This window comes from Empidonax traillii, unplaced genomic scaffold (assembly GCF_003031625.1).
Source record: "Empidonax traillii isolate 1590-97213 ecotype Southwest subspecies unplaced genomic scaffold, ASM303162v1 scaffold335:size599443, whole genome shotgun sequence".
Lineage (NCBI taxonomy): Eukaryota > Metazoa > Chordata > Aves > Passeriformes > Tyrannidae > Empidonax > Empidonax traillii.
In genome coordinates, this window is record NW_020955528.1 from 46,813 (window position 1) to 58,550 (window position 11,738).

The following is an 11,738-nucleotide window of genomic DNA, read 5'->3' on the forward strand; positions in this document are numbered from 1 at the left end:
GGTGTTTTACTGGGCCCACGCCCACAGTGAACACTTCCACACCACAAAAACTCACGTGGGCTTCCCCCAGGGGCGTGGAAGGAGCAAGGGCGGGTGGATCTGCTTCCTGCTCGGGGCGGAGCGGAGCGGGAGCCCATGGCTGGCACCGGGGAGCTGCAGCGGTGGCTCAGTGAGTGGGGATGGGGGTGGGGTCTGGGGCTGCCCTGGCCGCTGGCTCCGGTGCCACTTCCAAACGGGGTGGGCACTGGAACAGCTTCAGCTCTGTGGGTAAGGGCCCATCATCTTCACAGAACCCCTTTAGGGGGATGTTCCTGGGTGCTGTCGCTGTATCTCTTCCTCAGCTCTCCTGTCCATTCTCGGCCACCAAAGCTGGTTGAACAACAGGTTGGGGAGTGGATAAAGCAAAAAAAGACTTTTTTCCCTCAATTTACTGTGCAAAAGGGTAAACGGTGCCTGTGTTCCAGCACAACATTTGCCATATGGTCCTGGGAGAGCTGCCTGCGAATGGTTTTTAAATTTCTTGTGCTAAAAGCAATGTCTGCTGTGATCAGGTTGTGCCTGACTTTAAAAGTGTGCTTGGGACCGTATTTTTTGGCAGATTTTAGTAACAGCTGTTTCCTGCTCATCCCATTTGTGTTACCAAAAGCCCCAGAGCAGCAGCGAGGTCTGAGCCGCTTCCTGCCCTGAGCCACTCGCTCATACTGAGGCTGGGCTCTGCTGCTTCCCTTCATATTTTTCTCCCTCTGTAAGACGAGGCCACTGACCCAAGTATCCCTGAGGAAAACTGGGAATGCATCCAGCGCTTCTGTGACCAGGTGAACGCCGACACAGAGGGGTAAGGCAGAGGCACAGCTCTTCGTGTTCGCTTGGGCTATGTCTGGCTCTGAGCTTCCCTCATGGCTGGGGGGGAAAGGGGCCTGGGGCCACAGTGTGGGGAGCTGGAGAAGGAGCTGGGAATGGACTCGGTGGGCTCTGCTGCTCCTGGGAGTGGAAATGAGTCGGAAATAGCTGTATGCCTGTGTGTTTGGTGGAGGGTGATGCCTGGGAATAGGCTCAGACATCCATTGCTGGAACAACACCAGGCATCAGGTCCAGCTGGCCGTGCCCTCAGTAGCCTCTCTGGAGTCTGGCCAAGGATTCCTGATGTGGGGTTCTGCACGGAAACCCTGAGGGAGCTCAACCTTGGCTTTTCCTTCCTGAGGAGTGGGTGATCTCTGCTGGGACTTCCCCACTTTCCAGCTGAGTCTGGGCTCTGTGGGAAGTAGCTGGGACTAATTAGGCAAATGACCTGTGAAAGCTTAGTGGTCATCTCTGTGCTTAGAGCAGACAGCTCAGAGCTCACAGAATGGCACCTGTGTCGTGCCCAGGAGCTGGCACAGGCTGGCTGGGCTGCGGAGAGCCAGCTCTCATGTGCCTGCCCAGAGACAATCCCCAGCCTGTCCCCGCTGCTCCCTCCAAGGAGCAGCCCCAGGTATGGCCGGAGGGCAGCTCTGGGATCACTGGGCTCCGCTCTGTGTGTGTGCCAGCCCTGGCCAGTGCCCTGCCCGAGGAAGGGTGTCTCTCCTGTTGTGAATCCAGCAGTTGCTCTTCTCTGCAGAGCAAAACCAGCAGCGTTTTTTTTTCCTGGGAACTTTGTGGTCTGACTTGCTTCTGCTCCTCCCCAGCCCATTGCTTGCGCTGAGGCTGCTGGCACATAAAATCCAGTCCCCTCAGGAGAGGGAAGCTCTCCATGCGCTCACGGTAAGTACTTCCATCCACACTTGGGAACAGAATTTGGTGAGTAGAGCAGCATAGCAGACAGTACAGCTCTCTCTTCCCTTCGATGTCTCTCCCTTTCTGTTTTTCTTGGATATCTCTCCCTTTTAACTTTCCCTTGCACAAGGAATACAGGAACCAGGGCAGAGCAGAGGGAGTAGCTGCTGTTGTTCCTCCCCACATCACTCAGCTGAGGTGTTTCTGTCATCTGCAGCTCTGTCTGTGTGACTTGTGTCCCCTCACAGGGCAGTGGCCTGGAAGTTGTTAGTGATAAGTAGAACAGAGCAGACAATCTTAAACATGCTGCTATAGAAAGCTGGTGAAGGAAAAGTACGTGTCCTTGCTGCACAATTTTCTCAGTGTCTTGTATTTGTGAATGCAGGGCCAGAAAGTTCTTAGATTTAGGATTAAAATGGCAAAGTTTTTGAAAGCTCCCCAAACCTGGTTTGTACGGTTCCTGTTGGTAACATTTTGTTTTCTGCAGGTGCTGGAGACCTGTGTGAACAACTGTGGAGACAGATTTCACAGCGAAATAGCAAAATTCAGGTTTCTGAATGAGCTGGTTAAAGTGCTTTCCCCAAAGGTAGGTGGTGGTTACAGGACCTTTCAGGATGAGAAATGCAGCCCCCCTTTATCAGAGGCTGTGGGATCTTCTCACCATGTTCCTCTGCATCAGGACAGGCCTGGGACTGCCTGAAATACCTTCTTGGCATCGCAGTCATCACTTGCCCATTTCGGTGGGTCCTGCACACATTTGCCACTGGCACATGTTTCATTTCCCATTGCATCAGCCCAAGGGCAGAGCTGCAAAAAGCTGATTTCAGAGCAATTCTCAACTGAAGAACAAAACCCCTTCTCCAAGTCCCAGGCTTGGTAATGAGATTCCAGTGAAACCACAGAGTTTAATGAATGTGTCACTGCAAACAATTCTGTTTGCTGCTCTGACAGGACAGGTACCCTCATACAACTTTGAAATGCCTGAGCTTGGGTAGGTTTGTGTTTTTATAATACGTTAAAGTGAGTGCTCCCAGGCAATAATAAGAGAAATTGGAGAAAACATCCAGATGCTGATAAAAGACAGTAACTTTTGTTTCTGGTTTTGTTCAGTTTTCCTGTGCCTGGGGCTGGCTGGGCCGATGGTGCAATTGCATTGCAGCAGTTAAGGGAAGTGGTTAAAGTTAAGCACAGATCTGTTTTTACTGAAATAAAACAACCTCCTTTGGATTTTGGATCCAATGACTAATCAGAAAATTTTCAAGTGGTTTAATTCCGATTGTCATACAATATGTATGTAATTATCGTACACTTAATAGCATTCCTTTTGTTTACAGACACAGCTAGATGCACTGTTCCCTAAACCCCAAAAGCACTGTGAAAAAACTCTTATGAATCCATTTTCTCCTTGGTCTCTGGACACAAACTCCTCAGGGCCAGATCCCTGTGCCAGATCTGGCACCAGTGCTTTGGGTTTGACCTTAAAATTTTATCTTTCTTTACCATTTTGTTTACAGTACTATGGAACTTGGTCTTCAGACAAAGTCAAGTTGAGAGTCACAGAAGTGATATTCAGCTGGACAGTCTGGTTTCCCCAGGAAGTCAAAATCCGGGATGCTTATCAGATGCTGAAGAAACAAGGTTCAGTTCTGTTATTTCAGTTTCCTTTTTAGCCTCCCAAGCCACATGGTTTCCCCCCACAGATATCTGACCCCTTCCATTTGTGACTCAGCTTTTTCATAACATGCTGTGTGCCACACTTCCCAGGCTGGTTGGGCACTGAAGGGTGCATGGAACTGTTTAAAAGGATTTACCACAGAAAAGCCTCCCTGAATCACAGCTCAGGCTGGCCTGGAGGCCTCTGTTCACACAGTGCTCACACTGTGTGCAGGGAAAAGATACAGGACAAACTCAGAATGATCTTTGCCCCTGGAATATTCTCCCAGGATTATGATAGATGAGTTCAGAGGGTTCCTGAGCTGAATTTTTTATCCATTCCATTATATTTAATAGTCCTTAGTGATAATCCAGAAATCCCATGCAAAACCTCCCACACTGTTGAGCATCAGGGTTTCAGAAGCTTGGACAGCACTGAACAGCTGCTGTTACCTGTTCCAGGGATTGTTAAAGAAGATCCCAAATTACCAGAAGACAAAATTTTACCCCCGCCTTCTCCAAGACCCCAGAATTCTATTTTTGACACAGATGAAGAGAAATCCAAGGTAAACCTTAGAGTTTTCATGATGCACCCTCTGATTTGTACTGATAAGAGAAGAGGCTTAGTAACCTTTGGGAGCTTATGCTGTTTCAAAGAAACTGTCTCAGAATAATGTTGATCCTTCCTGTGGTACAAAGCTAGAGAATGCTGTGAGGCTTTGTCAGAAATGTTTGCTTAGTAAAAAGTGAAACTTCTTTATAGAAAAGCATCAGTTTCTATGAAACCTTCCCAAGGAAGAGCTTCTCTGGGTCATACAGAAATTCTGATGAGCCAGAGAGTTCCTAATCCCAACAGCCAAACTCTGTGCAGGCAGCAGCATAACCTGAATTAGATCACGGGACAGGAGCCCACAGGTTTCCAGGATTACAGGAACTGGAATGTCTCGTGTGTGATGTGTGCCTGTAGCACAGTGCCCAGAGGCTGCTGCTCACTGCTGTCCCATCTCTGCCCTGACAGCTCCTGGCCAGGCTTCTGAAGAGCAGCCACCCCGAGGACCTGCAGGCAGCCAACCACCTGATCCAGAGTGTGGTTAGAGAGGTGGGAGCTCCTGGGGGAGAAGCCTGTTTGCAGCCAGGGAGGGTGGGAGGGGATGTGGCCATTCAGTTTTTGACCCTCCGTACTGGATCAGAATACAGCTCCAGAGGAGGGGCCATTTTCAGTCTTCATTATTCTGAATTTACAGTGTGAGACCATTTTGTTTTGTTTTGCCAAAGTATGCCACTGTCAGGAAGGGGAAGATGTGAATGTCTATACCCAGGAGCCTGGGTGGTGGGACACTTCCCCATCAGTGGGATCCTGGCAGTAGGACTGCAGTAGTGGTAGGAAGTTCCCAAAATAAACTCAGTTCCTAGGTGGAAAACAGCCACATCTGCACAGAACTGCTTCTTTCCTGCACAGAGTGTGTGTGTGCATGTCCAGCCTGTCCATTTTCATGTTCCATCTGAAACAGCATCCCACTTCTGTGCTTATGTAGGAGATTTGGTTTAACAGATCCCTGCGGTCATTTTGAGCATGTTGTTCTGTGTAGCAGAAACCACCAACTCCCAGTTTGAATTTTGAAGTCTCACTCGTGCCTGTGGTGAGATGGATTCCATGTGGAGCAGCACAGGGCCAGGGTGCCCTGAGTGGGGCAGGGGGATTCTCTCTCTGCCCTTGGCATGAAGGTGGGATGCAGCTGGGGGCATGTTCTCACCTGTCCTGCTTTGCGTCTCCTCTACCTGCAATAAGGTATTTATAGGAAGGAACTCCCCAAGCGTGACCCAGAGTGCCCCAGCCAAGCACATGCACTGGCCATATCAGCCAAATCATCATTGACCTTTATTTCATTTTTCATCACAGGAGCAAGAAAAGTCAGCTCAGGTGTCCCGACGATTGAACGCCATCAGCGAGGTTTCTGAGATTGTCAAACATATGGATGAGTTACTGGAGAGCTACAGGAGACAGGAATTATCCCCAGCTGACCAGGACACCCTACAGGTAAATGTTCTTTTTTCTGCATAACTGCTCTTCTTCCTCCCTCTTCTAGAGGGAGCATCACTTATAGGTGACCATGGAGATACAGGAGTGAGTGTGCCGGGGATCTCCTGAGCAACGACACGAAACATTTCATCCCCAGGCTCTGTTCCAGCGCTGTGAGAAGCTCAGGCCGCTGCTCTTCCGCCTGGCCAGCGAGGCGGTGGCTGACGATGAGGTTCTAGGTAAGAGCCAGCACTGTCCTTGCATTTCTTTGCAGCTCATTTTGTCACCTGTTCAGTGACGGGGGTGTGCCTTTTCTCTGGGAGGGGAGTGCTTGGGCACACGGTACCCAGAGGTACAGGCAAAGCTCCCCACTTTCACCAGACCCAGGGGAATGGCCCTGAGTCTCCTGCTGCCCCTCCAGGAGGAAGCTGTTCTCACTTGAAGGCCAAAGTTAAACAGTGAATCCATTTCTTCCAGCTGAGGTGGTTTCCAGAGTTTTTGGAGTTCTGATGTTCAGAGAACTGAAGGCTTTCAAGGTCTTTTCTCTCCAGAGATTGAAGTTTTCCCTGTCTATAAACACAGAAGGGAGAATATGTTTTAAATTTTGTAAGTGTAATAGTGAGGAGGGTCATAAGAGCAGAATCTTTGAAATCCACAGTTACGAAACTTAGCCCATCCCAGAGGATGGCATTACAGTCCTGTCCATATGTTTTGAAAACCTGACTGAGGTGGTGATTGCTGAACAGACAGCTGAAAAAGCAACCACAAGAGCTCAGCTGTGCCTCACACCTTCCTTTCACATCCATGGATGCCAGGGCACTTCAGCTGGGGAGTGCTGGATTATAGACTCAAGTACACTGGGAAAAATGCAGAAGAAATGGCAGGAACTGGAAGTACTTTAGAGATGGGATCAGATTTCATGGTGATCATGCTAAATGACAGAGAGGTCTGAAATCAGCAGTACTGTGTGCAAAATGGAATGAAAGACAAGTGAGGAGCTGAGGACAGGCTGCTCCACCGGCCTTTGCTCCAGGCAGGTCCTCGGGTGCACTGTCCCTTTGTCACGAGCAGTTTGGAGAGTGCTGTGGAACTGCCCTGCCCTGCCCGTTAGCAGGTCACTGTTTTGGTTCTCCTCTCTTCCCCAGCTGAGCTCCTGCAGGCCAGTGACAAGCTGACGCGGGTGCTCGGGCAGTACAGGCAGGTTGTGTCCCACCAGGAGAACGGCGATGGAGGTTCATCCTCCGGCTCTGCCTGCGTGCCAGGTGAGGAGCATCGGCAGCTCTGCTCCTGTGTGCCCGTGGGGAGGGGTTTTGGAAGGGAATAAATGTGGAGAAAATCTTATAACACAGGAAAAATCTTATGTAACCGTCATCATCTTTTGCGTGTGAACCGTTGATAGAAATGTTCCTCTCTGACTCTCGCTCTCTTCCCCAAGTGTGCCGGCCAGCCCCACGGCGCATGAGGAGCTACACCCTGATGGACTTCTCTGAGCTGGAGGCCACAGCCCAGACTCCCACAGACCCCCCTGCAGACACAGCCTCGGCCTCCCGCCATGGCAGCACAACCTCCCTGTGCCTGCTCGAGGAGGAGTTCCAGTCCTTAGGTCTGTAGCCCAGTTCAGTGCTACCCTTGTTACTGGGGTTTGTGGTGATTAGTTAGGAGAGGAGAGCTTTGACTTTAATGTCAAAAGTCCCAAGAGAAAGCAGAGCCTTTCAGTCCTGTGCTTTCAGGAATACAGTGTCTTTAGTGGTCTTAGACTGTAGCCAAACCACTGTTATGCAGCAAAGGAAGAACCTCTGGAAAACCTGTGTATTCTGTAAACTATCTGTGGCTTTTTGGCATCTTTCTTAGGTCTCAGCAATTCCCCTGTTGTACAGAAACCACCATCCAGTTTTGGCTTAGTAGAGGTGAGTGATGCTCAGATACTTAACAGTCCATAAGGTATAAAGGACAAAAATCAGAGGTGATTCCTGGTCTGGCTTTGTCTGGCAGCCTTTTTTACATTACTTTATTATGAGAGGAAACTGGAATCCTCCTGCTCTCAATGAATCTTGCAGCTGCAGTTTGCAACCATATGACTCATATTTATTTCTATTTAAGTAGTGGTATTAAAAACAAGGTTCTTTTCAGTGGAACGGTTTTTTTTTTTTTTTGCTGATATTCTATAGCATGAACCTGAAGTGCCTTATTTTCTAGCCTACTGTATGCAATGAATATAGTGAAGCTGTAAGCGCTGTTCAAACCCTGGGACCACAGGAGAGCTGGGAAGACAGCTGTGCAGGGAAGAGTGAATTCCAGGGCCTGAATGAAGAGCTCTCTCCACCATCCAGGACCAAAACATTCTCTTTGTAAGCAAACTCTGCATAATACAGTCAGATTTTGGGGCGGAAGAATACTGTTTTACAGCAGGGAGATCTAGGAAAACCTGTCACCTATCCCTGGTTAGTGATGGCAAGTGATCCATCTGCACATTGGCTCTTTCCTGCAGTTGTGCACCTTTTAGTTGCACTTTGTGTAATTGCATACCAAGGCCTTCCAAGGGTCAGAAATTCGGGGAGACAAATCCCACTGCCTGGGAACGAGGTGATGTTGAGCTAAAGGAACAAATACCTAACAGTCAGGTCTTATTATAATAACCTGTCACTCAGAAAGTACTTTCCTCAGCTTTCTCCAGATTGCGAGAAAGTCGTTTCCAGGCACTCAGTGGAAGCTTGGAACAGTTCACAAACCAAATTAATCATCCACAGATCATCAGAGCAGGGGACGTTACGATATGCTTATCCAATCTGCCATAATACAAGAAATTTTACTGGAGAGTCCCAGCTTCTTGCAGTGTCTTTGATCTGGAATTTACCCTAATCTCCCTGATAAGGGTTCCAGAAAGCTGTGTACAGGGAGAGCAGACTTACAAAGCCCTAAACTAAGTTTCACTATAGTAACAGAACCAAAATCTGCCTTAATGAATTTTGAAACAGCAACATCTTCCATATTAAATAGAGAGAATTTCTGAATTTCTCAAGAACTCAGAGTGTAAGCTTGTAGTTTCTTTATACCTAAAGGGGATGAGGGATTGGGAATATAGACAGATACAGCAGAAAATGGTCTATCTCATGTAGTGTCCCCAGTTAATAAAAGTTTTCTACATGCTTTTCTTTCCAGGGATTTATCACCAATGAAATTGCCCTTTCCAGATCTCCCAAATAGCTCAGTGGCAGATCCTCCACTCCCCAGTCCAGGCTACGAGCTGAAGCCTGCTGCCTCTTTGCATCCAGCTCCCTATGATGCTTCTCTAGAAAACCTTTTTGTCCCTTTAATTTCAATTACACTGAGTAAGTGCAATCATTCTGTGTGCCAGCTCTGCTTACTAGAGACTTACTAGAGCTCTTCCATGGTTTTGCAGGGAAGCAGCCATCCCTCCCTGAACATACCTTCATGCTGTGTGGGTCGGCTGGAGACAAATAATGACTGTTCTATGAAGGGCTTAATGTATCCCAGAATTTGAGCAGGTGCTAGGGATCCTAACACGGAAATGTCCTTGTCCTCCCTACTCATTAGTCAGGAGTTTCCTGTCCTGGCTGATCTTTGCAACGTGCCTCTAAACCCTCTGGCTTTTGCACCTTCATTCAGGCTTCAAGCAGTTCTTCTACAAGGACCTAAAGACAGTGGGAGTTGTCCCACTTCCTAAAGCAGAGGCGTTCCTTCCACCTCTGCTCTTCAACATCACACTGTATGGCCCAGCCCTGCAGCCCCTTCCTGGAGTGTCACCCCAGGGTCTGAGCACAGGGCATGTCCTGCTAACAGGACCACAGAGCCTTGGCCATTGCTGCTGCTGCTGCAAGAGGACAGGTGCAAAGACATCCTGACCTGCTTGTCTTCTGCCTTCAGTCTCAAGTGAAAGGTTGAGCAGATTTTGGAAGGGCTGGATGGTGATAGTCAGGTGGGGATTTGCCAGGCAGGGGTGCTAAGGGGACAAGTCTTGTGTGTGCCAAAGAAAAGCATTTTGCTTTGCCCATCGTATCTCTGTTGTATCTACACCTGACATCTCTCACTGATAGATGAAATCTGCTGTTAAATCCCCAGTGCAGACATTCAGATCCTGTCTTGGTGTTAGAGGCAGAAGTAAATCAGGGGCAGGTGCTGTGTGCTGCTTGGTCTGTGAGTGTGATGGAGGAAGTAAAAGTTTGTTTCTGTGATTTCTTTTTGCTGTTCCATATCCCATCTTTCCTGTTCCGCCCTTGAATGGGAGGGGAATGCCAGCTTTGATTCTGATTCTCCTTTTGTCTCTGGCAGGCAGTCTCTCTCCACTCACTGTGTATGACAGGAATGGTTTCAAGGCCATGCTCCACTTTTCCAGAGATCCAGCTCCTGGCCGGCCGGATGTGCTGGTGATGGTTCTGTCCATGCTGAGCACCTCGGCTCACCCCATTAAGGACATAGCATTCCAGGCTGCAGTCCCAAAGGTGAGAAGCCTGTAACAACTAGCAGAGATGTTCAGAAATGTCCTGAGGAGAAGGTTCACCATTTCTTGCTTGGTATTTGCCTTCCTCACGGGAAATTGCGTGGCTCCCTTTCTCTGCATGGAGAACCTCTTGTATGGTGGTACCTGTGGTACTGGTGCCTGTTTCACAGTGTGTATCCATGGCCTTGCTACAGCCAGACAGGGCTCCAGACCTGCTGCTTCAGCTTTCTGGGTAAGGCTCTGTGTTGCCTGTGAATGTGCAGCAGAGAATTGGCTGTTTGGGAATATCTGCCTTTAGATGCAGGCTGTGCTTTTCACTGAGTGACAAAGTCTGGCTGACGTATCTTTAACCAGCTCTGCGGCTCAGTAACACACAGTAATCTTTTCCAGTGTGGACTAAAAAGTGTTCCTTTTGTTTCCTCCTTCAGACCATGAAAATAAAGTTACAGCCAGCCTCTGGTTCTGAGCTGCCAGCCTTCAGTCCCCTCCTTCCTCCCATGGTGGTGTCTCAGGTGCTGCTGCTCACCAACCCACACAAGGTGGGGCACTGGGAATGTCACTGAGGTGGATGGGGTGTTTGCATGAAAGATGGGGAGAGTCTTAATAATGAGAAGACCCAGGGGAGACTATGCTGGGAACAGCTTCCAGAGCTATAATCTGAAGGACTGGATGGGCAGTCACTGCAGGGGCCCGCACAGCTCTGCCCCATCTGCCTGCAGAGATGGCTCCAGGCTCACACTGTGCAGGTGTTGGCAGCTGAGGGAACACGAGGCCACCCAAGGCACACTTGATGAGTGGCAGATCTCTTGCATTGGTGAAGAATGATGAGACCTAAGATTGGTGTAAAGAACCCTCTGTTTCTGAAAAGGCTGGCCAGGCCTGGATTGCCAGCATGCCTTTTGGGGGCTTGCACAGGTCTCCCAGTTGCTCCTTGTCTGTCTTAGGAAGATCCATTTCTTACCGTGAGCAGAGCTTGCACATGGCTGGCGTTACTCTCCCCTTTCAGAGGTGACTCCCGCAGTAAGGTTACAAGGGGTGAGGCTGACAGGGGCCCAGGAATCCGTAATCATGATATGCCCCTCTCTTTTCCTTTCTCTTGCAGGATCCCATTCAACTGAGGTACAAACTGGTGTTCACACAGGGTGTGCAACCCTTCAGTGAGGTGGGAGAGCTGACTGGCTTTCCAGAAGCAGAGCTCTGGGGCAGGAGTTGAAGTCCAGCTGGCTTGAACATTGCCATGTTGCCTTAGCAATGGATGTGGAAGGACTGGGGGCCAGCAGCGATGGCCAGAACTCCATAATGACTCCTTTCCCCAGGATCTGCCATCTCCTTCTTCCTCTTTGTGCCTGGCAGGAGGAGTGTGAACTTCTCACAGCTTTCCCCTGTAGCTGACCCCAATTTACAGGACCCTGCTGAAGGGCACTGGCACCTCGATGCTTCTGTCATACACACCTTTTCTGCCACTTTCTGGGCCCATTTACCCTCTTCCCCACTACTTTTTTAATTAAAAAAAAAAAGTAAATCCACACCACCACTCAGCCCTCGTGCCAGCGTGCCTGGAGCAGGGGCTGTTCCCGGGAGGCAGGGACATCCCCGACCCCGTTTTTCCTGGGATCTGTGTGCGGGGTAAGGCAGGAGCGGGAGGAGCGGTGGGAACGGCACCGACGGGAGCGATGAGAGCTGACGGTGCCGTGCTGGGGACCGGGCTGGGCGGGTACAGCCCCCTGCCCGCCGCAGCCTCGGCCGATCGCCCCCTGTGCCAGGGGGTCCGGGGGTCTGCTCAGCGGGCCGGCCCCGACACCGCCCCGGGACTGCTCCGGGACCGCCCCAGGACCGCCCCGGGACTGCTCTGGG

At 49.9% G+C, this 11,738-nt stretch overlaps 1 protein-coding gene across 1 annotated transcript; it reads left to right on the forward strand.

The window, feature by feature from the left end:
* The first annotated feature begins 24 nt into the window (after window positions 1-24).
* On the forward strand, window positions 25-11,097 carry GGA2 (golgi associated, gamma adaptin ear containing, ARF binding protein 2). The gene is made up of 17 exons (XM_027891958.1): window positions 25-169; window positions 751-835; window positions 1,665-1,740; window positions 2,240-2,338; window positions 3,267-3,390; window positions 3,868-3,971; window positions 4,424-4,504; window positions 5,306-5,443; window positions 5,583-5,664; window positions 6,571-6,687; window positions 6,861-7,028; window positions 7,277-7,332; window positions 7,622-7,773; window positions 8,585-8,754; window positions 9,716-9,885; window positions 10,313-10,423; window positions 10,987-11,097. The coding sequence occupies exons 1-17, from the start codon at window positions 136-138 to the stop codon at window positions 11,095-11,097; spliced, it is 1,878 nt and encodes a 625-aa protein (XP_027747759.1). The 5' UTR covers window positions 25-135.
* Window positions 11,098-11,738: the final 641 nt, after the last annotated feature.